The sequence below is a fragment of the Aythya fuligula genome, chromosome 3, assembly GCF_009819795.1.
Source record: "Aythya fuligula isolate bAytFul2 chromosome 3, bAytFul2.pri, whole genome shotgun sequence".
NCBI classification, from domain to species: domain Eukaryota; kingdom Metazoa; phylum Chordata; class Aves; order Anseriformes; family Anatidae; genus Aythya; species Aythya fuligula.
The window spans coordinates 37,164,180-37,188,308 of NC_045561.1; the positions used below are offsets into that span (position 1 = coordinate 37,164,180).

A 24,129-nucleotide genomic window follows, 5' to 3' on the forward strand; every position below is an offset into this window, starting at 1 on the left:
AAAGTTAAGTGAAGTACTGCACCTTATTAAACATCTACAGAACATCAAAGAACACAAGTCAAAAATATGCAGTTACTGAACTACTGTCAAAGAAACAGATCCTTCGTAATTTTGTTTTGGTTTTGTGACTTTCAGCTGCTATAAAACCCTTTCAATAGTGTATTTGAAATAATTGCCACTGCCATTGTTCCCCTGCATGGGAAAATCACATCCTCTCTGCAGGCTTTGAATAGACAGGCTATTCACAGAAGAAGCCACAGAAGGTAAAAAGGAAACATCCCCATAACAAGACACGGAGTGCCAACAGAACTGTTCTCCAGTCCTACGGTTACTGAAATTCATAACTGAGGGCAACTCCCTCATTATATCAATTAACAATTCCAATTAGTAAGATGAAATTACTTTTTCTATTTTAATTAAGGTAAGACCTCTACGTTCTTAGAATTACTTTTTAAGTTACTCAGTGGTATCCAAAATGCATTTGAGACAAAGATGCTCTCCTGCACCAACAGGTCTCTCCTGTACCCAGCACAAACTTGCTCTTTGCTGTAATTTTAGTTAATAGTGCATTTTCAATATAATTTTTAGCCATAAGCAGAAAATATCATAGAACTTGGACCATTTGTACCATACTGCCTGAAATGGTCTTTTCTGTATGACAGAGAAATTCACCAAAGTCTTCATCTCAGTTCTTCAAACACATTGGTGTTCTTCAAATACCCAGATAATTAACATACTAGATCCTGGTCTAACCAAAATGGAGCTATATATGGAGCTGGTCAGAAAACAAGCAAACAAACAAACAAACAAAAAAATTGTTATGTTCTGATGTCAGCTTCTTTAGTAACTAAGCTTCATCAACTTAATATCAGTTTCCTTAGACTATGGGATAGATAAACTAGAACTGTTCTTCACTAGTGGATTCTTTTATTTCATTATGTGTATAAGTCATGAAACATCAGCAAGGCTTTCTTATCCCCATGACAGATCGGAGATAAATGAGAAAACAAATCCAAACCATAACTTCTAAGATAACACAAACTAAAAAAATATCATTTTCTGCCTTTCAAAAAACTGTACAGAAAAGAAACCCATAATTTTCCCTGTTACTGAGCATGAAAATGCAATAATAGCAGTGTCACTGGAGGTCGGGTTCTACCAGGTGAGGTGATCTCCCTTAGTGTAAGAAATACAGCATGCGCTGGACTGTTCATTCTTACAGGTGGATTCAGAACAGTAGGGCAGTTTTTGCTAGCAAGGAGGGAGTATGGAGAAATGTAAGGAAAAATGCTTCTGCTGCTTTTATTGTTGTAAGAGATCTCAGGAAGTTTTGCCTGTGTTTATCTGAAAGTCTTGGAATTTCTGTTTTGCTTTTATTTTGATTCATTAAGTAATTACTGGATTTATGAAAAGCACTTTCTTTGCATTACACTATTACATTACAGAATAAGGGCATCATCTATCACCAAAACTATAGAAGAGTTGTACCCAGCAACATACAGAAAAACCCACTGTGCAGATTTGAAAACAGTGTTGCTTTTCAGCAGTGCCAAGTTTGCAATGCAGCAAATCCACCTTTTATTGATGTGAATCCATATGTACAATGCCTTCCTGTCAGGCATGTTTATTTTAAAAACCCACATATTACTTTCCCCATTTAGCACAATGTCCATCATCATGCCATCTGCACAGATATCTGGCAGACTACAGGGGTGGCAGAGACAGGAGAAGGGATGTAGCAAATGGCAGCTTGCTATCTACCTGCCAAGGACATCAGAGGGAGACAAACACACCATTGCCAGCTGTGGCTTGGTAAAACCCGGTCATTAGGAAGTAAAAATATGGATTGCATGAAGTTGCCAGCTCCAGCAATGTACCATTGAGAGAACTTTTAGGAAAGCAAGGTCCTGAGATGGAAAGGGCAGCTGTTTTAATCATGCAGCCCTCACTATTAACTGATGTCTTAACGACGTATTGACCAAAGGTTTAATATTCCTTTCCAGGAGCTTAAGGAAAGCAGTGACTTTTCTGATAGCATAAAAATAACTTCTATAAAATAATTTCTATATATGGCCTTTTAATGGCTTTGACCATAACTTTATTACAATTGTCGGTAGCAACTTAGGACATTACAGTGCATGATCTGCTTATCTTATTATGCCGAATTTCCTTGAAATAATGCGTAGACAAATAAATATATCATACTTAACAGGTTTTCTTTGTGTTGCCTTTCCTTTCTTATTATTTCCACATTTTTATTTGAGAACATAAGTGAAATATCTAGAAGTTCAGATATACATTACGTAAAACATTCTCACAAATTGGCTAAGCACAGAGGGGAGTGGTTTCTATTTCTTTTTCAAGAGAGAGTTTCTTTTTACATTCACATCATGCTGTTTTTTAATTCTCGTCCTTCCATGACCCGTACCTGGGAATGTGACAATTCCTCAATGAGACTAAGGCAGGGATGGGATGTAGTGTTACAACTGTTCCTATTGAACTAGCCTGAATCTGAAGGCCTAATTTAGACAAATTTTGTGTTGGATCCCAGTGGCAACTCTGCCTTCCCATGGCCTGTAGTTCTTTTTACCAAGAACTGACACAAGTGGAGCTGGCTTCCTATTAGACCCACTGTATAGGACAATCTGCCTCAGAAACAGTTATAGCAGATAGCAAGTGATCTTTCCCTTCTGTAAAGCTTGAGATTAAAAAATAAATAAATAAATAGTATTTTATGTTGAGTGAAAACACAGTGTGTTCAAAAGTTTGTATAAAAGCAGTGTGCAAATAGCTGTTGGCCTGGTGCTCAGGATGGTGTCCTCTTCTCCGAGGCTGGCTCTGACCCAGGTCTGAGCATCCTGGTCTTGCACTGCACATCTGACTGACATGTGAGTGGCTATTGACAGTTCTATTAGAGAATTTTTCCCCCCTCTCCTTTGTTTAAAAACACCATTTTCTAACCTTTCTTTTCCTTGAAAATTTTAGCTGAGAAATCCTAAGTGGCTCTAGATATTCCAGCTGGGAATGACAAGATGAAATCTGTACTCCCACTGACAATATTTACTGTGTCAGTGTAGTGAGTTTATGTGGCAAGGTTTTGGTAGCAGGGGGCCATAGGGGTGGTTTCTGTGAGAAAGATCTAGAAGCTGCCCCATGTTTGGGAATGGCCCCATTGTTTTCCAGAGCTGAGCCAATAAGCGATGTTTTGCGCCTCTGTGAGAGCATATTTAAGACAGGGAAAAAAACGCTGCACCACACAGCAGCTGGGAGAGTGAAGGGAGTGAGAAACGGCCTTGCAGGCACCAAGGTCAGTGTAGAAGGAGGGGGAGAGGTGCTCCAGGCGCTGGAGCAGAAGTCCCCTGCGGCCTGTGGTGAGGCCCATGGTGAAGCAGGATGTCCCCCTGCAGCCCATGGAGTACCACAGTGGAGCAGGGTTCCATGCTGCAGCCCGTGGAGGAGACCATGGTGGAGCAGGTGGCCCTGCATCGATGGAGGCTGCCGCCTGTGGAAGACCCGTGCTGGAGCAGATTCCGGGCCGAACCTGTAGCCCGTGGAGAGGAGCCCACGCAGGAGCAGGTGACCTGGCAGGAGCTGCTGCCTGTAGGGGAGCCAGGTTGGAGCAGTTTTCTCCTGACGGATGGACCCCGTGGTACGGACCCATATCTGGAGCAGTTCTGGAAGAGCTGCTGCCTGTGGGAAGCCCACGCCAGATCAGTTCATCAAGGACTGTATCCTGTGGGTGGGACCCCACAGCACAGGGGATGAGAGTGACCGAGAAGGAGCGGCAGAGAAGAAGTGCTGTAGACTGACCATAACCCCCATTCCCCCGTTCCCCTGCGTCACTCGGGGGGAGGAGGTAGAAGAGGGTGGATGGGGGGGGGGAAGGTGCTTTTGGTTTCTTTCCTTTGTTCCTCACTCCTCTAGCTTGTTAGTAATGAGCAATAAATCTTACTGTCTTCTTATGCTGAGTCTGTTTTGCCCGTTACAATAATTATTGCGTTATTTTCTCGTCCTTATCTCAATCCTTGAGCCCTTTTCACATATTTTCTCCCCATTCCCCAAATCCTAAGTGGCTCTAGATATTCCAGCTGGGAATGACAAGATGAAATCTGTATTCCCACTGACAATATTTACTGTGTCAGTCTCTGCTAAAAAGCTATTGTGTTGAGTCATTGCTAAATATGTAACGTGACACAACCTGTCCTTGCTGACACCTCAGTGATCCCACCGAGGACAATAAAGCTCCCCAGGTTCAGCCAAAGACTGACTCAAGCTGTGGTATTCTACTGTGTGAGATTCAATGCTTCATGCTCTTATTTTTATATCTCAGATAACATACAAACAAGATTGCATATGCATTGTTATAACAATAAGTTAGGTGGAGCGCAAACTAAGAGTGCCTGCTATGTATGTCTATAATCCTTTTAAACAAAACAATACTAAATCATTATTTGATAAAACCACAATGAAAGACAGTGAAAGGATGGCGTGAAGCTAGAAAAGCTTGTCAGATCAAGTCCAGAAAACTTAATTCTGAAAAAAATGCTAGCATAACCTTAGGAAGCAAATTTATCTGCAGACATACTAATTAACTTCTCTTATCCAGATCAGCTCAAAAGTTTGTCTTTGGAAACCTAGAACAGTGTTTTTTTCCTCAGTGGCTTCAGTAGGTATGATGACAAATTTGGACGGTGGAAAAAGAGTATTTCTGCAAACATGCAGAAAAGAAAAGAGTACTTGGTTTTCAGGCATAGTTTCTGTGGCTAATAGAAAAGACTAACATTCTTTTTTTTCTTCACTGTCTTCTTCAATTGCAACTTTCTTACACAGAACAGAAAAACATTCAGCCAACAAATGCATGTCTATCCATGTAGCATCTTGTTTCCTGCAGCAGTCCTTGCTAGCTATCATCTTAGCAATGAAGCCTTGCAACTCTTAATAGCCCAAAAGAAGACATATTGCTTTATACAGATAATAGCAATGACAGAATAAAGGTTGTAATGTAATCAATCACAATTCCATTTTTTTTTTTAATAATTTATGTAAAACATGAAAGTAACTAAAGCTATGAAATATTTTGTTCTGGTTTTGTAGTATTCTTTCCTCTGTTTCTCAGGATTCTGACCTGATCCCACCAAATCCAAGCATTTGAGGTAGCTCAGTTTGCCTCAGGCTACCTCCATAGCCATCTCCACGGGTATCTCCAAGAGGATGATTCACAGAATATGTGGGCTGCACAGCTCCCTAAAGAGGCTTATCCTGGCTAAACGCACTCTAGGACAAGCACGATCCTGACTTTGAGGCTTCTCTTGCATTCCTAAAGTTAGGTGAGATGAATCTGAGCCTTTATGTACATTCAGTGTAGGTACGTTCAGCTTCCCAGCTTCCTGTGTTCCAGATAGAGATTCACCTTATTTTCATTCAAATTAGTTTTGAAACTTCAATTTTTGTAGGAGATGGACAGATAAAAGCTGATTAAGAGAAGATCTGCATTCATTTGTCTAGTAGAAATCTCTCTTGCACACACACACACACACACAGAATTTGCTAGTATTTAAATTTACGTACAATAAAACTTCTGAATTTTGCTCATTTAAGTCATATTACACTTTCCTGACTGCAAAAACTCCTGACACACATCCATCAAATAGCCAGACATTTAATTGCTCTACTTGGACACACCAAATAAAGGGCTCCAAAGCATTTTTATTCTACATTGTTTCAGGCACATAGAAAGAGCATTAAAAAAAAATACAAAACACACACACAAAAAAAAGGCAACAGAAGAAAAGCTGCTACTGTAATCAGCCATGATTGAAGGCATTTCCTGTACTTTGCTATCAAACCGGTTGTTTTTTCCATTACATACTAACTGAACTTTAGTAAGGTCAAGACACCACAGAAAAACAGGATCAGAATATCTTTAATCAACTAAAGTTGACTACTTCAGCCTCTCTCTTTCAGATGTTTAGTCCTGGATCTCATCCCATGTCTCCTATTTTCTTCTTTAAATTACAGATGCATACAACAGGTCCTTTTCTGATTGGGATGGTTGTTTTCAATGGCATTTAACTTGTTAAGCTTACACATACCGTAGCCTAAAGGTCAATTAATCTCACATTGCATAACAATACTGATATTATTTTAGTACAATAGAACTACAATAGGGGAGACAGGTTTTCATTCACAATCACAATACTGGGCCAAAAACTTCTCCCAGCTGGAAGCCTATTGTTTCCATCACGCTGCCTATTAAGATCAAGTCTAAGTTTTGAAATGATTAAGTAAAAGTTGAAGCTACAATGGCATAGGATAATGTGATCCAATCCTGCACATTGTCACCCTTCTATCACTCTGTATGCAAATGGTTTTAAGGTACACAACATCCCTGTCCTATGCTCCAACCCGATTCTTTCTCAGAGAGGAAAAAATCATTTTTTAATTCCATGAACGCCAAATGAGATTCTTAATGTAACACAGATGCCAACAACATCTCTCTCAGAAATGACCAGTTCCAAGTATATTGTTGACTCAGTGAAGAAGGGAGAAGAGTGTCATGTTTTACCAGCAGCTACCAAGAAAGCCTCATGCTTTAGTCCAGTTCTGTTGCAGAAAGGAGAACATCAGCTTACCTGAGCATTGTGATAAGACTGAAAATTGACTCATGCAGCCTTATTATCTACCTACCAAGCATAGATGAACAAAATCAAGGCCACTTAGTGCTAGCAGATGGCCTCCAAAGCTCTCCTTAAGACCTGTTGGCTCCTGCACTCCATCCCTTTTCTAGCTTCAAAGCTTTGAAGTTCCTCTTTTTAAATTCAGCTGGGGCTATTTATCAAAAGAAAAGTAATGAGACTCACAAAGATCCCCATTTTTCAGCCATGGGACCAGACCTTCAACATACTCAAAGAAGAGAAGACATAGTAAAGATGAAGAACTATTAAAATACCAGAATCCACTTGTTAAAAAGGTAGCACAAATTTTATACTTCCTCAACAATGCTTATTTTGTGCTTCTATAAGGATGAGACAGAATAACCACCAGGTTCAGGGGAAAAAAATGAAATTGTGGCAATACTGGGAGCCAACATTATAACTAGAATTGATCTTCATTTTCTTTAATTTTTTTGAGTAACCTTCATACACTCTGTAGACTTACAAAGATGTTTCCAAAAAATAAAAAAATAAAAAAATCAGTCTGGCATCCACAGCACTGGGCATACAATAAAATGGCCAAATAACACAGGTGATCCTATGCAAGCCATTAATATGCCAGCATGAGCTGACATTACAGCTCCGTTTCTGTACTAGCCATGGCCCTTCACAATTTTATGTGGCCCGAAAGCATAAAGGAAAAGGGTTGCTGAAGGATTTTACATACAGTGTTTCTTTTTATAAAAGAAACAGATTTATCAGAATTCTCTTCCCTGTGCTCCCGAGGGTACCCTTAGGGTGGAACAAACACAGGTCCTAGCAGTAAGCAGACTCCTGTTAAAGCTCCATATCATGTTTCCATGGAGAAGAATGCTTTCCTAGTCAGAAAAAAAAAAACCCTCTGCAGTGAACTTTTGTACAGATGCTGCTTTTTTCCAGCCTCACTTTGGTCTCAGTTCAGCCTCTTGGGTCTTTTTATGGAAAGCCTTTCCACAGTGTAGTGCATGTAGTATTATGCAGAATGGACTAAATAAGTTATATAGCATAAATGAAATGATGTAACTCAGAAAGAATGTTGCTTCCAACAAAATGTTTACTTATATGGAATCACTAGAAGAAAGATTTTAATAATTTCTGCTTCTATTCTGATTTCAGTAGCATAGTTCACATGCCTAAACATCTTTTGACACAACCACGTGGTCTGAACTTGGGAAGGGTATGTAGGCTCTTAATTTAAAACCTTTCCTAATCCTGCTGTATTTATCAAGGATCAAACCAGCAGCAGACAACAGAAGTTTCACAGATATCTACAGAAATTCTTGTAAAAACAGTGAGTCAAATCTATTTTATTTTTAATCATCTAAAAGGGTTCCGTTATACAGATATATTTGTCTTTCAAAATTCTGTGTAGTTAATTATCTAGTATGCTTGATACAAGATTAATGCAGTACAGGGATTCTGGCAAAACTAAGAAGAATCTTTATTATATGTGTGTAAAGTATTACGATTGTGTCTGAAAAGATGGCATGCACTTGCCCTTCTGAGTTGATCTATACATAAAATAAGCCCTAATGCTGCTTCCAGACAAAGGTCACAGAAGCTTGTGATTTGCACTGATAGTTCCAATTCTAAACTTTGCTTCCATCCATAAATAAAAAGGGTTGTATACTTAACACAGAGCAGCTCTATTTTATAAGATACACTTTTCAAACTGCAATTGTGTAGCAAAATCAAACTACTCCCCCCACCTGACCTCTGAGAGAAAGCTGTACAAACACTCCTAGGGAATCTGTGCAGGAAGCTTCAGCTCCATCATTATTTCCAATGCAGCACCTGTAGCTCCCCCCATCTCCTCCAAAAGACACTCTTGGAGGACTTCTTTGGCTGTAGTGCCAACGGTATAATATCAGCACTAAAAATCTACTCATACAGAACACCCCACTGCTTTTAATTAATAGGAATGCTATGGAAAGATGAGTCATGTGGGTTACTCACATGAAAAATAACATGTCATTACTTTGGTAAAAGTGAATAACCTGTAAATTTCCTATGTCAAGGTTAGCAAACAGCGCTACACCGATTTGCCTTCAGTTGTAAAGACAGAGGCTACAGACAGACAGGCTGCACAGCAGTCCAAATGAAAATAGAGAGAAGTAATTCTAAATATAATATTGAGACTGAAACACGATTTTATTCCCTAACATTTGGTACTTACTGAGTAGTCATTGCATGTAAATACTGACTTCAGAAGGACTATCATGTAAATTATTCACCAAAGCAAGCTATTCTTAGACAATTTCTTCACATTAAAAAAAGCTGAATTTGAGCCTGAGGAGCTATCTTCAAAACTTCTGTGTGGCTCACCAATACAATAATACTTCTGAGACCTTCTAACCAGACTCGGTATTCTGACAAGACCAGAAATTATCCCATAAAACTCCCAGATATTTACATGGGCCAAGACTAGAAAGAAACCTAATTACTCAGCCTACAAACTATGTAACATAAAGTTTCATTAAATTATAATGTTCAATAAAGTTTTTTTGCTTCCTTCCGACAGCCTTAAACTGAGCACACTGAGTACAATTTAATTCCAATGTAAAGTTGCATTGCTCTTCTGGTGTCATAAAAAGCTTTTACTGTAAATGAGAATCTTGAGTTTTAAAGAAACAGTCTTTTATACACTAGATAGAAGCCTCTGTACATCCACATCGATCCATAACCACATTAATCACATTTTTATTATTATCACATTCTGAATTCCAAATAAAAATGCACAAGCAAACGAATCTCTGAGAAAGATAACAAAACACATTTTAAGACAAAATGGGAGGGAAGTTGCAGAAGTTGTGCCATATCACAAAGACATACACGTGATGAATTAAACTCAACATTGGCCAACTGTGAAGCAAACGTGGAAATTAGTTTAGAGTTTTTCTGGGCAATTTGTAGCATTGTGTTAAGACTTAATAGTAAAGCAAATGAAATATTAACGGGCACTATGGTATAGTTATCGACCCAGATTCTAACTTCGAATGTGGTTAGATGAGGTACTGTGACAACAGTGACACAATTCAGCCCGTTACTACCCACTCTTCCCCAAGCATCATCCCTTCCACTTACTTTTATACTCCCATGCTACCACTGCTGTAAGTAGGTGAACATAAGTGTATGACATTTTAAAAATGGATTTTATAAATAAGATGCATAAAAAATAAAATACATTTTCTGTGGAAGGTTTTGGGGATTTTAGCTTAAATATCTCTCAGATTGTGTTTACAACAATGTTATCTTGGCCTAACAGCACCCACTGCTGAGCCATAGGAGAAAAGGCAGTAGCGGTAACTGCTTATACCAGATTTGTCACTGATTTACGGATTTTTAAGTTCTAGCTAACTAATATCAGTTAATATTTTGTTGCTGTTCTTGTTGTCACTACATAGAGAATTTCCAGGATGCTGTTTCAAAATTTCTTCAGACCATTCTGTTCATGCACAGAACAACTTTTACCCAATCTACAGGTGTTTTGAGGGTCTTAGCTAAATCTTTTTTGTCTTGGATCATCCATAGAAAACCAAAACTTTTGTTCTACTGCATGTGAAAGTGTACCACATACTACGATCTTGTGGCAGCTGACAAAGGACAGCATTCAACTTTGTGCCAAGGGGTACACTGTTGAGCTGCTGTCTGCTACCCCACTTCGCAGTCGCAGGATTCTTTTATTCTATCAGGTGTTTAAAGATTTTCACATAAATGAGAATCAGGTCCTCTTGATAATATTTAAGTAGCATAATAAACTGCACTGTCCCCTTTGGATTTATTACAAATTATCAACAAATGAACTGGCACACATTTGGTACACCTTTTTATGCCCTCAGTATACAGTACCATAAACACTTGCTGTCCTCTTACTGGTGGTTAACTTTAGGCAAATATGTACTCAAGCAGTTTCTTAAGTGCATATTATTTTTGTTCTACAAGTACTCCTTTAGAGCTGTTTCAGATTTATTGATGTTTGGAAGCTTTTAAATATCCATTACCCACTTAATTGACCATAGCAATTCCATCTGACTCATTATTTGTGTTTGTTAGAATATATTTAGGCATTTTTTTAAATGGCTGCTAGTAGACCGTAGAATCTCCCTTGGAAACCCTATAATAAATCAAGTAAATACCTGCTGAAGTGCTATAGTGTTTACTTGTTACTACTTAATTTTATCCTTAATATTCCAATTTTTGACCATGTGACATCTCAATTCAGGTTATTAGTCACCTAGCTTTCTTTGTTTCCTTTTTTATTTTTATTTTTTTATTTTTTTTATTTTTTAGGGTATTGCTTCATTACTATTCAGTTTCATGCCAAAGTGCATCCACACTAGCTGCTCTATTGGCTATCTGCTGTTGAATCCATCCCACCCTTTCCTCCTCTCTGAGGGGCAATCACATGCCCTAACACTGGAATACTTCATGAAGGATATTTTTACAACTTCCACTCTCAAATCAACATTAAAAAACATACATAACTGCATGTGCTATTTACATTTGATGTATTTTGAAGAACTGTATTTTCTGACAGTGCCATACGTCATCAGGAGTAAATGAAAGCCTAGAGGAAAAGGTACATCTATGTAAGCATTGGCATTACTGCTGGCCTCCTCTCTATATTTTTTCTCTCTGCTATTTTACATGACTGACTACTATAAAGAAGGCAAAAAGCAGTACATCTGTTGACTATACTGGAAGGAGAAGTGATGTCTGGGCTTCTCCTCACACACTGAATATTACCAATTTGTTTTTTAAATCCAAAACATTATACCACCAACATAAGCAGTCATCTTATTTTTCAGTTACTAGGGTTGTGAAGGTCTGTTGTTAATCTTTACATTTGTTTTGCTACGCTATGTTTTATTTTCCCGTCTTCTAAAGGCCTTCTCTGTAATGTAAAGTAAAATCTACATGAAAATATGAAAATAACCGTATTATGCCTTCATTCAAAAATGTTATTAACCATTATGTTTACTAAAAACAGGATGAGTTCAAAACTCAGAAGAAAAAAGCCAGTGAGGATGAGTGAAATGGCAGGAGAGTGAGCAGTGGCAGGAGAGTGGCTATGCCTGGCACCATCTGTCCCTGAATGTATCGGTGCAGATACACCCAGGCGATCATCAATCCCTACTAAGCCAGTGCACCTCAGGTAGCAATGCTTAATTGAAACTCTGACAGCAGCAGGATCTCTTTCTATCACTGAAGACAACGCACCTTTGCCACTGTCTGCTGCTCTGGGCAGCTGCCTGTTTGGAAACACTGACAGCAAAGGACAGGGCAGGCATCAGTTTTGATACAAGAAGATACGCTAAGCGACTCTAACATCTTTACCATTTGTCACTCTTCACCTTTCAGGTCATTTTCAGCACAATAATGACCACCTGACCTATTCTGTTCCACTTTCTGATTCCCCTGGTTAGACTGCACCTAGTCTGTCCAAGGTCCTTCTGATGTAATCCCAGTACTGTTTATTCTAGTAGCAGCAAACACTTTGAAATATTCCCCCAAATGCTGGGTTTCTTACTGGCTGCATTTTCACTGTTTTACCTCATTAGTACATTTTAGTTAATCTCCTAGCAAGCATTATTATTTCTTATTTCTTATGTAAGAGTACAAGTGGTCAGCTAAATGGGCATTTTTAAAGTTTTCAAAAGTTTCAAATGATAAATCAGTTACTTTACCTGTCAGATTGGCTAAATTTTTATTTTCCATATACTTTTGCAGAGGTAATCAAAATAACATATGGTTTTTAATAATAAAGAGTTTATTTTAAAATAAACACATTTGCAACATGAAAATCCAGGTGAAGGGTCCCAACCCATCCAGGAAGCTGTGCACTAGGTAAGTGCGAATAATCTCACCAAATGGAAATCAGCCTATGAGGACAGTGATCTGCAGGCAGAAATGTTTGCTGGAGCAGTGTCTAACTGATAAGCCTTTTTACAAAAAGGAGGGAGCCTAAAGCAGGGGAAAAAGTGGGCAAAGAGAATAAATGCAAACCTTGAGGCAAAAGTAGCAAGGTTCTGATATTTACATACAAAAAGTTGTATGTAAATGTCTATATTGAAGTGTATCATCCAATTTTAAAGGTTTAGTATTTCTAATATCATTTTTAAAACACCAAATAGAATTCCTTGCATGTTTTCATCTAACACAGTGCAGTACTCTCCAACTTTTCTGTTGCATCTTAAAATCGTGACAAAAACTTTGTGAAATGCCTGTCACCTTAGAACCATGTTTGCTGTGCCCTTCTCTGTATTACTGAGAGACTTTGGCAGATGCATTCGATAGCATGCAAAAAGGCAAAGCCTCACCCTTAACGTGACATAGTTTCAACATCACTAGAACTGGGTTATAGAAATATTTTCCATTGCATGAAGACAGACTTGATTGAAGGGCACAGCAAAATCCAGTCCAAACTTTTGTCTTTTGACAGAATCACATTTAGGAGGGACCTTCAGAGTTTTAATGCAATGAGAAACAAAAAACATTATTTTTCTTCTGTTAGAAAATTGTTTGAAGAATGTGACTTTGTTTGGAACTGGTGTACACGCTTCTGTAGAAACAAAGCAATGCCTCAGTGTTTTAGGAAAGCTGCAGAGATTGCCTTATGTCAGTAAATTTCAATTTTACATGTGCTGTAACTCCTGTGGATTTTTATTTTGTATAGTCTTCTCTCAGTTAAAATCTTCTTATCAAATGCAGAAAGATAGCACATTTTTTCCTGTTATAGAAATAAAGGATGGACATCAATCATCTAAAATCACTGACATTCATCTAGAAGTAAATATAAATATGATCTATAGCATTTTGCTGCTATTATCTGCTCAGAAGTGCTGTCGCCCTTTCTACTGAGCGTACCGGAACATGGCTGCCCTCACAGGAATGTAAACTTGGCATTAACCCTGGCAGATTCCCACTCCCTGCCCTCTCTCATTTAACATTAACTCACTCCTATACTGTTATCAGAAGGTAAAGGTCATAGCTTTATTTACACAATACAGCACTATACAAACGGTCATTAAACAAGAAAATCTTGCACCAAATAAACAAGAAGCGAAAAAACAATGCTGACCTTGCTACTGGGAACTCCCCCTGGAAGTACCTTGTCTTTCCCCAGATGAGGTCAATGTTGCTGCTCTGGCCTTCTAAATATTAACTGCCCAGCACTGTGCCTCTCAGACCCAACTCCTACGTGAGAGCCAACTAAGGACTTTCTTATGTTCCAAAACCAGGAGAAATTTAGAAAGCATTTTACTGCTGGCAAGACCACGGGGTTCATATCCTATTCCCACAGTCTTTACTCGTCCTTCCACAGCTGGAAACCTTGTCAAAGGCGCTCCTATATGACAGCAGCCTTTAGCACAATGCAGAAGCTAGGCAGATGGCAGGGTGGACTCCCTTGGTCCGAATGCCAGAAGCCTGGGAACCAACCCTTCTTCCTGCTTCACATCTCCCTCGGCCCGGCTCCTCTCCACCCCAGCCCACTGCCTTTTCCTGCGGGAAGACATCCTGCTTATTTATGCCTTTCACGACTGCTGGCCTGCCTAGACACAGCAAGAAAATGTGCAAAAAGGGCAGGAGGCCACTGAATAAAATCCCATCAGAGCTCACACCCGGTTTGGGAAACTAGACCGTGCAGAGCAGAGCACACATGTAGCTGGGGTGCAAATCCTGCCAGGAGCTCTGGGCCGGTGGCACGGCTTCGGCAACTGTCCCCAGGTGCACTGGGACTCAGCCGCACACACACACAGCCGCACAATTCACGCCTTGCTTCCTGCCTTTACCAAGGGTGATGGAAATAGGTTGTTGCTCACTGGAGCCAGAAGCAAACTGTGCCTTCTCTGTAGCAGACTCCTGTAACGGGCAGTTTACGAGGGAAAGGGGTAGAGCGCAGGATATTCCTGGGCTTAGGTCTATATATGCTATATGAGGTACGTGGTGTTTCTTGCCCTCCTTCATGAGCCATAGCTCAAGCAGCAATTTAAACTTTAATTGTTTAGATTAGCAATAAGATAATCTTTACATAGTTACAAACACACTTAAACCAACACGCTGCCTGTCTAAGTGCCTCCGAGTTTGAGCTTTGTGTTTTAAATGGCCAAAGAAAGTGGGGGAAGGGAATTTTATTTGGTTACTACTATTCAGAAATAACATGGTGAGGTAACTTGGGAGAATGATGACTTTTAACGTGTTAACCACTGACCATGCAGCATTTTCATCAGTGTAAATATAACTCCTCATTACTCTGCCAAGGTTGCACTGAATCATACAACCACCACTGAAGTCAGACTTTCTAAATATTCTTATTTCACGTAAAAACACACTAATAAAAGTGCTTTCAATTTTAGATGGTTCTTCTTGCTAAAACATTGGTGTGCATTGCCTTGATAAATGGGAATGCCAGGAAAACTGATCATCCAAGGAAAAATGCAGTTCGTGTTCAAACAAGTTTTTGGGGTATTTGTGTACGAAAAACGCCTGGAGGCATTCAAGGATTGGCATCAGCATACTTATATTCACATCCTCCTCAATTCAGTGTTAATATAGCCTTCATGACAACCGACATACTAATTACAGAGTGCACAGAGCCTCAGAAAGCTGCAGCAAGTTACAGGCTGGGTTGGTACTTCGTATTAGTGAGCAACATGATAACCCAAAGTTATGAAAAAGGGCTCTGCTGTGACCAGGTGCTGGACAATTTGAAGGCAAAGTCTTCTCACAGACCTTACATTCAAAATCAAAAAAGGATGAGTTAACCCAAAGCAGGTGACACTATTTTTCATCCTCTCGGGTAAATGGAAATTGTGTATGTTCAGTTTCCTTCTTCAGTGTTTTGGAGAGAACATCCCATTTAATTACTCAGATAGTCTTGGAACATGATAAAGACCACCACGACATGCAGCTCTTGGCCCCTCATGTCTTCACTGAAACAAGATTTGTAGCTCACACTGTTATTCCCTAAATCAAACATTAACAAGGGACACTGGTTTGCATGTTCATGAGGTGGCACCCCATTCTCATACAGATGTCCTCACCTGGGGAGACATCAATTCTTTAATGTATTTCAGGCCAGAAAGGGTCGCTTGTGTCACCTCACTTGAACTACAGTGAGAGCCAGAGATACCCACTCAGGAATTCCTGTACTCGGCCCAGCTCATGTAGGTTAAATGAGAACACGTAACATTTACGTGTCTATGGAAAGTGCACAGTGATGCAGTATAGAGTCAGTAGAAGAGGAAATATGGAACTCACTGTTTCTTAACACCCAGTTTGGTGCATCTTCCGCATATGAGAAGACACATGAAGCTGATGACGACACCAGATTCCAGAGACAGGTGACGGTGAACATAGTCCTCAGCCTTTCAACACTGAATTCAAAGTCCAGTTCAGCTTGCAAGCAAAATGAGATGCAGTCTAGCCCTTACTACCTAAAGCTTGGATAAGTTTTTTCAAAGTGGTGCAATTACATAACATGAACAGCAACAACTGCCAGAAACAGCTATTGAAATTTCTGTAGTTTCTGATTGACTCTACTTGTATTATCAGGCCCCAACTTGATATGTGCCTGAATAGTTGCATGCCAGATGAGAGGGAAGGGGGCAGGATAATGCAAATATTTTCCTTAAGTTGCTAAAGTGTTTTTGACACAACGAGAGTAACATTATACCCTCAAAAAGGCCACACTGAAAATAATCCTAAAGTTTGTCTATCATACAGGATGAATTTAGGAACAACAGAATCTTTATTTATAAAAATTATGAGCTTCATCTTTATTTCCAATAAAAACTCCATAAACAAAAGGAAGGCACATAACTCCAGTGAGCACACAGATAATTGGATAAGCCTGGGAACAGCTGTGCCAGTTGCTAAGATGTGAACTTACAGAATAATTTCTATTGCCAAACAGGGAGCTAGCATTCTCTTTGAACTTCAGGGGAAATGAGGATAAACTAGTTATTAAAAAAGATGAGCATTCTGTATCATCATAGCACTTTCTAAAAATCTAGCCAACAAGCCAAAGCACAAGCTAAAGCTAGTTATTTACTTCCAAAAATATAACTGTGTTTAGTTCCAAACAAATACTTCCACATACATGGCTGAAAAAAGATCAGAAGCTATAGCAGCTATTTTGAAACCTGCATTTCCATCAAACATCTTAGTTTATTTATATATTCCCCTCTTTCCTTGAAGTATTGCCCACACAAGCACCATTTCCCACTTTGGAGAATAACCATTAATTTCATACCACAATGTTTTTTCTAGAGATATAATTACACAGAAGACAAGTATTCTTTATTAAAATATCTGAAGGCAGGTTAGGTGGTTATGACTAGTAGTTATTCAAAAGCATAGTGTCTCTCTCTCTGTCTATGTTTCTCATTTTTCCTTTCCTCTCCTTGCTTGGCAGCTAATAAGAGCTTTGGAGGTGTAAAGGAATGACTTGATCCCAATGCATAATTAATATTGTAATAAATGAGGCAATCGGGTTCTGAATAACCATTCTGAAACTGTTCTGTGCAGGACAACTATTCTAAAACATATCAACAGATACATTCTCCTAGGGCCTGGCACACTACGAATGAATTGTGACATTTTTATATGATTTTTTTTTTTTCAGATAATCTCTAGCTTCTTCCTTCTACTTGCATTTTATGGAGTAACTGTATTATAGATTTTATGTATTGTTGAAGCTCTTTGAGCCTCCCGGTTGAGAAAATGACCTATTTTTATGGACTTAATTATGTCCACATCTAAAAGCCTGTGTCAAAGCAGAATACAACAAGGTGTATTCCTAATGTTCTTCCTGTTACTGTTTTTTAGTTACTACTTTTGTCCTACAACCCATGCTATTCCTCTTCTTTTACCTCTTCTGACTACACCTAATATAACGTGCCACTTACAATGTTAGTGTTTTACTGTAGCATGCCAAAGACATGTCAGCATTGCTCTGAATCAGAAGTTGAGAGCACCTTGCAAAGTTTAAATTACAAAGCACTGTTTCATCATAATGACATTTATCTTGGGATTGAAATATTTTGACCATGATAAAAAGCTGTAGGAAGAACATATGCACACAAAGTGATTCAAAGCAGCGAGGAGCCAACACAGCAGAAGCTACACAGAAGACAAGGAGAATTGGAGAGAGAAAAGAGAATGAGAAATGGGATGTGTGTTAAAGGACAGGAGGAGGGAAGGGAGAGGAGGAAAGAAGGAAAATGAATGTATTTTCATTTAAAGAAGTTGGAAGGTAATTTTACCAATTTGGATTTTCTTTCTTGCTGCTTCAGAGAAATCACTAAACTGACCACTGTTTACAAAGAGTCTAAATTCCAGCTTTTGGGAAGAGGAAGTAAACTCAAGTCTTTGTATGGAAACAAATCATCCAAATCCTTCACTTTTTAAAGCATCAGACCTGTCTGTTCCCTTGTAATGGATACTCACATAATTTTGAAATTGCCATGTTCCTAATGTACAAATATATAGCTTTGAAAATAAATGCAGAGATGGAGTAGGAAATGTGCTATGGGCAGCAAAAGAAATAAATGTGTTGGATCTTCAGCACTTCAAATAAACCTAGGCAAAGTGGTGAAAGAGAAATTCCAACCCAGTATGCAAACATCATAGTAGTGTTAATAACAGATGGCAAAGAACAGCTAGCAAAAAGTTTTCTAAAGGAAACTGGATTTTTGACTGAGACTGTTTTGACAGTGATAACTATTTTCCTCAGAAGATGCAATCTCCTGTTATTTGTGATGTCTCTGGAAAGACCCATTTTCTGGGAAGTTTCATCCCAGTTGGTGGGAAAGCCAATGGCCTCTGATGGAAGCTGCTGCTCAGTCCTGGTTACTAAACATTTAAAATTCACTTCTTTCAATTTCTAATACTCTTGAGAGCAGCCTTAAAATGAGTCTAGGGATGTGACATTTTCAACACCCTTATCTTGATGAGATCCAAGACTGTCTGTCCTACCTCAAATGAAAACTGATAATCTGGAAAAGGGTATGAATACAAAAACAGTTAGAACTGAGAATTTATTTACTAGTCAGGACAGACCTCTATTGCAAAAACTATAAACCACACTGCTTGTGAAAGCCTGAATTTATCGCAAGCAATGACAGGTTGCTAAAAGCAAACAAAATAAAACAGAAGGGCAAAATGTCAAGATAAAGGACTTACTAAAGGCATTGACATAAGGGTGAAAGTTTTCAAAGTGATTCCTTATTTTAAATAATAAATGCCTATCCCTAAGCTCGTTCTTCATAACACGGCAACAATATGCATGTTTTTGCATTTGTGCATGTGTGTTCAAGATTTGAGATTTACAGGGGTGGGGGATCAAATAGATAGGGGTAACTGGCAAGCAAATCAAAATTGTCTGCAAAGAGCCACTTCCTGATGGTGACTAAGACTTCACCCAAACAGTCAAGAGGAAGGGGCATAAGTACAGCACTGCAAACTACTATCCTGATTGTATCAGAGTGGAGACAACTAGGACAAACAAACTCAGGAAGTGGCAGGGAGTTAGAAAACGAGAGGAAATCTATGGCACAGAGAGGAAAGTGAAGAGATTGCGCTGATCTGCAGAAAGGTCGCCTCTGGGTCACAATGTGCCAAGCTTTTTCAAAAACGCTTTATTTGTACTATAATACAAAACTGGCACACACAGCTGGCGACTGCTGCAGAGGCTATTCAAATGTTAACATTCTCCATGATAAACAGCCAAAAAAGTTCTATGTAAGCAAATTGGAACAAACAACTAATCTAAATCTGGTTGCTAAGAGACAGAGGATTACAGCCAAAACCAGCCCCAAGCCTCAGGAATACTTTATTTTTGATCAAAAAAGTACCTGTAGATGACGCCATGTTGGTGAAGAAACATGAGTGCTGATGTGACCTCTGCTGCATAAAAGCGGGATCGAGGTTCGTCAAATTTGCGTGAGCGCTGGATTTGAAACATTAGGTCTCCTCCATTTACATATTCCATGACGAAAAAGAGGCGGTCCTGAAATTAATTAAACAGTGCTATTTAGCTAATTTCTTTTAGTCACACAAAGGACTGCTTGAAGCTACACTTCAGGCGACTGCAGCATTTGCGTCAAGAAATGAAAGAAACAGACACTGCAATTCTGGAAAAGGAAAAGCTGACAACCAAAAACCCCCAAACCTAAAGAAAATGTGACAAACGTCTCAAAGGGAAATGAGAAAAGGGAAACAGAATCCAAATGTAGTCATAAGCAATAGAAACACACACACCTCTCAATGCATAAACATATAGATATGGAATTATAAGCAATTTTACATAATAACGGAGACTCTTATATGCTGCTGCTTCTTTTTAAATTCAGCCGTAATAATAAAGAGAGAGTCATTTCTGTCAACTGATGAAGAGCTGCTGGGGAAATTTCAGGTTCCTTATTACTTCTCCAAAGTATCTTTCCCAAATTACGCAAAAATGAAATAGAACGGTTAAGCTATAGAAACTAGTGCTGCCAATCCCAAACACTCATAACTTTAAATTGCCTCATAATCTCATAAGACACTGGAATATAATTACGCTATTAAAATATACATTGACTTTGCTTTATTTGCTTCTGATCCTATCGTTTTGAAGTTCAAGTTTTCAAGCCTTACTCCACGGAGAACCAAAAATTAACTTTATTTGCAAACAGTAACTGAGATTCTCGGGTAACCACCCCCCTTTCGGCATGTTTCATAAAAAAATAAATAAATCCAAAATTCAAGCATTCAACAAAATAGTCATAAATGAGAACACTAGTAAATATGTGCTCAGCATCTTAAAACTTTTACGATTTAAACTGACAATGCAGATGAAAGCATAAGCAAAGAAACGACATGCATACACTTGGAATAACTTAGATCATATTTTTTTTAACTGTTTCTTACTCATTTGCACAGATTTCCCTAATCTGTACTAACAGCCCTAAATCCTCAGCTCTTTTCCCGCTGGCCCTTGCTTTGTAAGCCTACCTTCAGATTCTTTATTTTCGTACTGTTAAATATCTACATCCATGCACAAGAGTTTAGACAGAGACAAAGATAATTCTCATGTGATGTGGGAAGGGATCTGAGCACACACTGCTTGCTCTGCGTTAGCTCATGGGAAACAAACATGTCCTTCTCCAGCCACACAATACACAGGCCTGCAAACATGGGACTTCAGGTAAAGGAGCCCCTCTCCAACTTCCATGTAACACTGCAGTTTGGCTTTGGCTTGTGTCTGATGTGCAGGACTGAAGAAAAGGAGATGATGCTGCATTGCTTTGGACAGACAAATCCAACAACACAGAAGTTAATTAGCCTCCCACCAGTGAATCCAAGCCTGCAGATTACACAGTTTATAGAGAAGAGCCCAGAAATCATAAATGTTTGCTGTTTCTCTTTAATCATCTACTCTAGGGCTCAGATTCAAAGCATAGCACTTAAAAATATGCTTACACTTAAGCACATGCATTAATCCAGCTCATTAAGTGCCTAGATGCTATACTTATCAGGGTTGTTTCCTGGAGGAGACTAGATATGTTTTGCTGACTTTTTGCTGATTACAGAAAGAGGATGCAGAAAAAAAATCTCATGCCTTTATCTGTATATCTTGGGAACACAAGTGGCAGACTGGATCAAATTCAGAATCCAGGTGGACTGGCGTTCTTGGTAAAACATTGCTAACAGTACTGGCACATTTTCCAACATTTTTCTTACCATTCTATATTAAGAAAAACCTGCTGAAGAATTGCATCAAAGCTTTTGGTTGTATCATAAACTCAAAAGAGCATGGCTTTTGAGCCATGTCTTTATTCTTTTTGCAGTGTTCTATATTACTGATATGAAACTTTCAAAATCATGGTGTGGATCTCTTGACGTTTTAGTAGGGTGTAATGATCACCATCTTTGCTTGCTTTAAGCAAAAATACAGGTCCTTGTGTGATGTCTGATTCCTCTCTGGTACCCATGAGAGAATTACAGCTCTGCTTTTAAAAGAAAATCTGATAGCTCTCAGATGATCTTATAATTTCAGAAGCTGGAACTGAAGGATAACACAAAATGCAGTCAGTTTTGCAATAGAGTAAGTCAAAACTTTAGCTATATTGGTACTGCAGCCTAATATAAGAGGATACAACATCCCTAAGCAAAAGATGCAGGCATTGGCCTTCCTTAGGGTCCTCATCAGTGCACTAGTGACAGAGCATCTCCGATGAGTACTTCTGGTACAAGTGTCCCTTTGCAACACATTGCAATTTTACATGGATAGATACAGTGCGCTGTTTCAAGCACAAAAACTATTTGGACTGACTGCTGGGGTAAGTCTGACTAACATTTGGCTAAAGTAGCTTCTAATGCTTGCTGAAATTGGACCCTCTTACACTGCTGTTTTAACCTTTCCAAAGTCAACAGTCTATGTGAGTGGGCACAACAGGAAAAGGAAGCTGCAATTCACATTCCCCTGAGCAGCCATACTCATGGCCTGTGTAGCTACCCTTTTTCTGCACATATATCGCAAGTATAAAACAATGCTGATGCAAAGAGATTGTGCTATGTTTTACAGCTGCGACTCCCAAATGGTGAGATTCAATTTGCCATTAAGCTGGAAGCTGCTGCTCCCAGTGGTGATACCACTCTTCCAACTGCCAGTGCCAGTGTACAAAAATAAAGGCTGGCTTGCACAACTTTTTAGACCAGAACCATTTCCTAATATATCAGAATACATATTTAATAATTTTAATATTAATATTTCAGTGTTTTAGCCAGACAAAGCCATTTTTTTTTGTGACATTCACCAAATACGTAATTGCTGATTCTAAATATCAGAATTTATATATTAGTTCAAACTTCAATTTCCTTTATTTTGGTTCAGTCCTTTGTAGTAAATTTCCAGTTTAGCCAACTGAAAATTACACCTGGACTGTTTAGCAGAATATCTTGTCGTTAAACAGTCTAAGCAAATATTTAGCAGCAGCTCCATTACCAGAGCTGGTCAATGCATTCTCCTTTTTCCCATCTTTCTTTCAATGCATATATCATTCTCACGTGAGGAGATCTTATCCTTTCAGATTCTGCAGCTTAGTTGACCATCTCTTCAAAAGTATACCTAGTGAAACTGCAATTCATAGCTCTACGATTGATATTGCTATGCTGTTGCATTTTTTTTCTGCTACACATTCTTATTTCAGGTTATTTCTTTAGCTTTCCTGGGTACACATTTCAGCTTCCTAATCAGAATTCACAGGGAAAAAAAACAAAAACAAAACAAAACACACAAAACACAACAAAACAACACACAATCAACCAACACAAAACCAAAACAACTTTGACGGTTCTATTCTCTGTAATGAGTCTGGGAAAGGGTTTGATTTTTTGAGGAGAAAAATACTAATTCTCAAGCACTAACATGGGGTAAATAAAAGAGATGTACAACATGCACAGCAGGCCAGTGTTTTAACACTAGAAGATAACATCTTTTTGAATGAAATATAACCACTCCTTATAAAAAGCTACTTTCCTAAAGCTACTTTTTTGTTTGTTTGTTGGTCAGGATAATGACACAGTCAGTTGGCACTCAAATTTACATAAAAAGAATATTCAAAAGAAGAAAGAATATTTTATTAATATTAGCTGAGATTGGTAAGTTCTTTTTTTTTTTTCTTCTGATTCTCACAACTACAGGCTACTATCACTCTGAATATATCCTTTCTGCCATAATGTATGCATGTACACAGTGCGATCCAAGACCTTTATGAGTTCAATGAAGACATGATTTCATCCTCTAACAGTAGTTGTGAAACAACTGAATTATGCCTTATTATATACATCTTGCTACATGTATCACCAGGATATATTCAGGTATTTAAGTGGGAGAACATAGTGTGAACACCCTGAAGAATTATGCATCATTAAGGAACAACATAATGTTTACTCAGTTAAAAGTGAGATACAAGTTATGACTTTATTTTTGATCATGTTCCAAGAAAAAATGGAATGGATTCAATTTAGACTGCATTATTTCTGGACTTAATTTTCATAACATTTGAGAAGCATGTTTTGGTGAAAAAAATAAACGTAAAGAGTCCTGGGAACTATTTAATTATATAAACTGAAATAAAAGGAAAAATCACAAACAAAGACATTATAGATTAATCCTCTCTTGGCATCTATAAAGCACAAAAGTACTGCAAAGTAAGCCAATATGTTTTCTGAAGAAATTAGATTCTTTTACAGAGTTTATTTTAGTCCTTAATCATACCTGCTTTTCCTTGAGTTTCTCAAAAGGTATGGTTGAATGAGAATACTTAAAAAAATAAATGGAAAGAAAAACAGAGCAGAGAGCATGGGTAAGAGATTTTAAAAGGGGACATGGGGTAAACAGGCTACAAGTCAAGTAAAAAAATGTTCAACCTTACTCTGTATTTTCACA

General features: G+C 38.5%; 1 protein-coding gene across 3 annotated transcripts in view; it reads right to left on the reverse strand.

Annotated features, from left to right (window-relative positions):
- PRKCE (protein kinase C epsilon) overlaps positions 1 to 24,129 on the reverse strand; it is a 294,866-nt gene that overhangs the window by 33,163 nt on the left and 237,574 nt on the right. For all 3 annotated transcript variants that reach the window (XM_032183852.1, XM_032183854.1, XM_032183853.1), the window contains one exon: positions 19,550 to 19,704. In XM_032183852.1, coding sequence (XP_032039743.1) covers positions 19,550 to 19,704 — 155 coding nt within the window. The remainder of the gene's footprint in view (positions 1 to 19,549; positions 19,705 to 24,129) is intronic.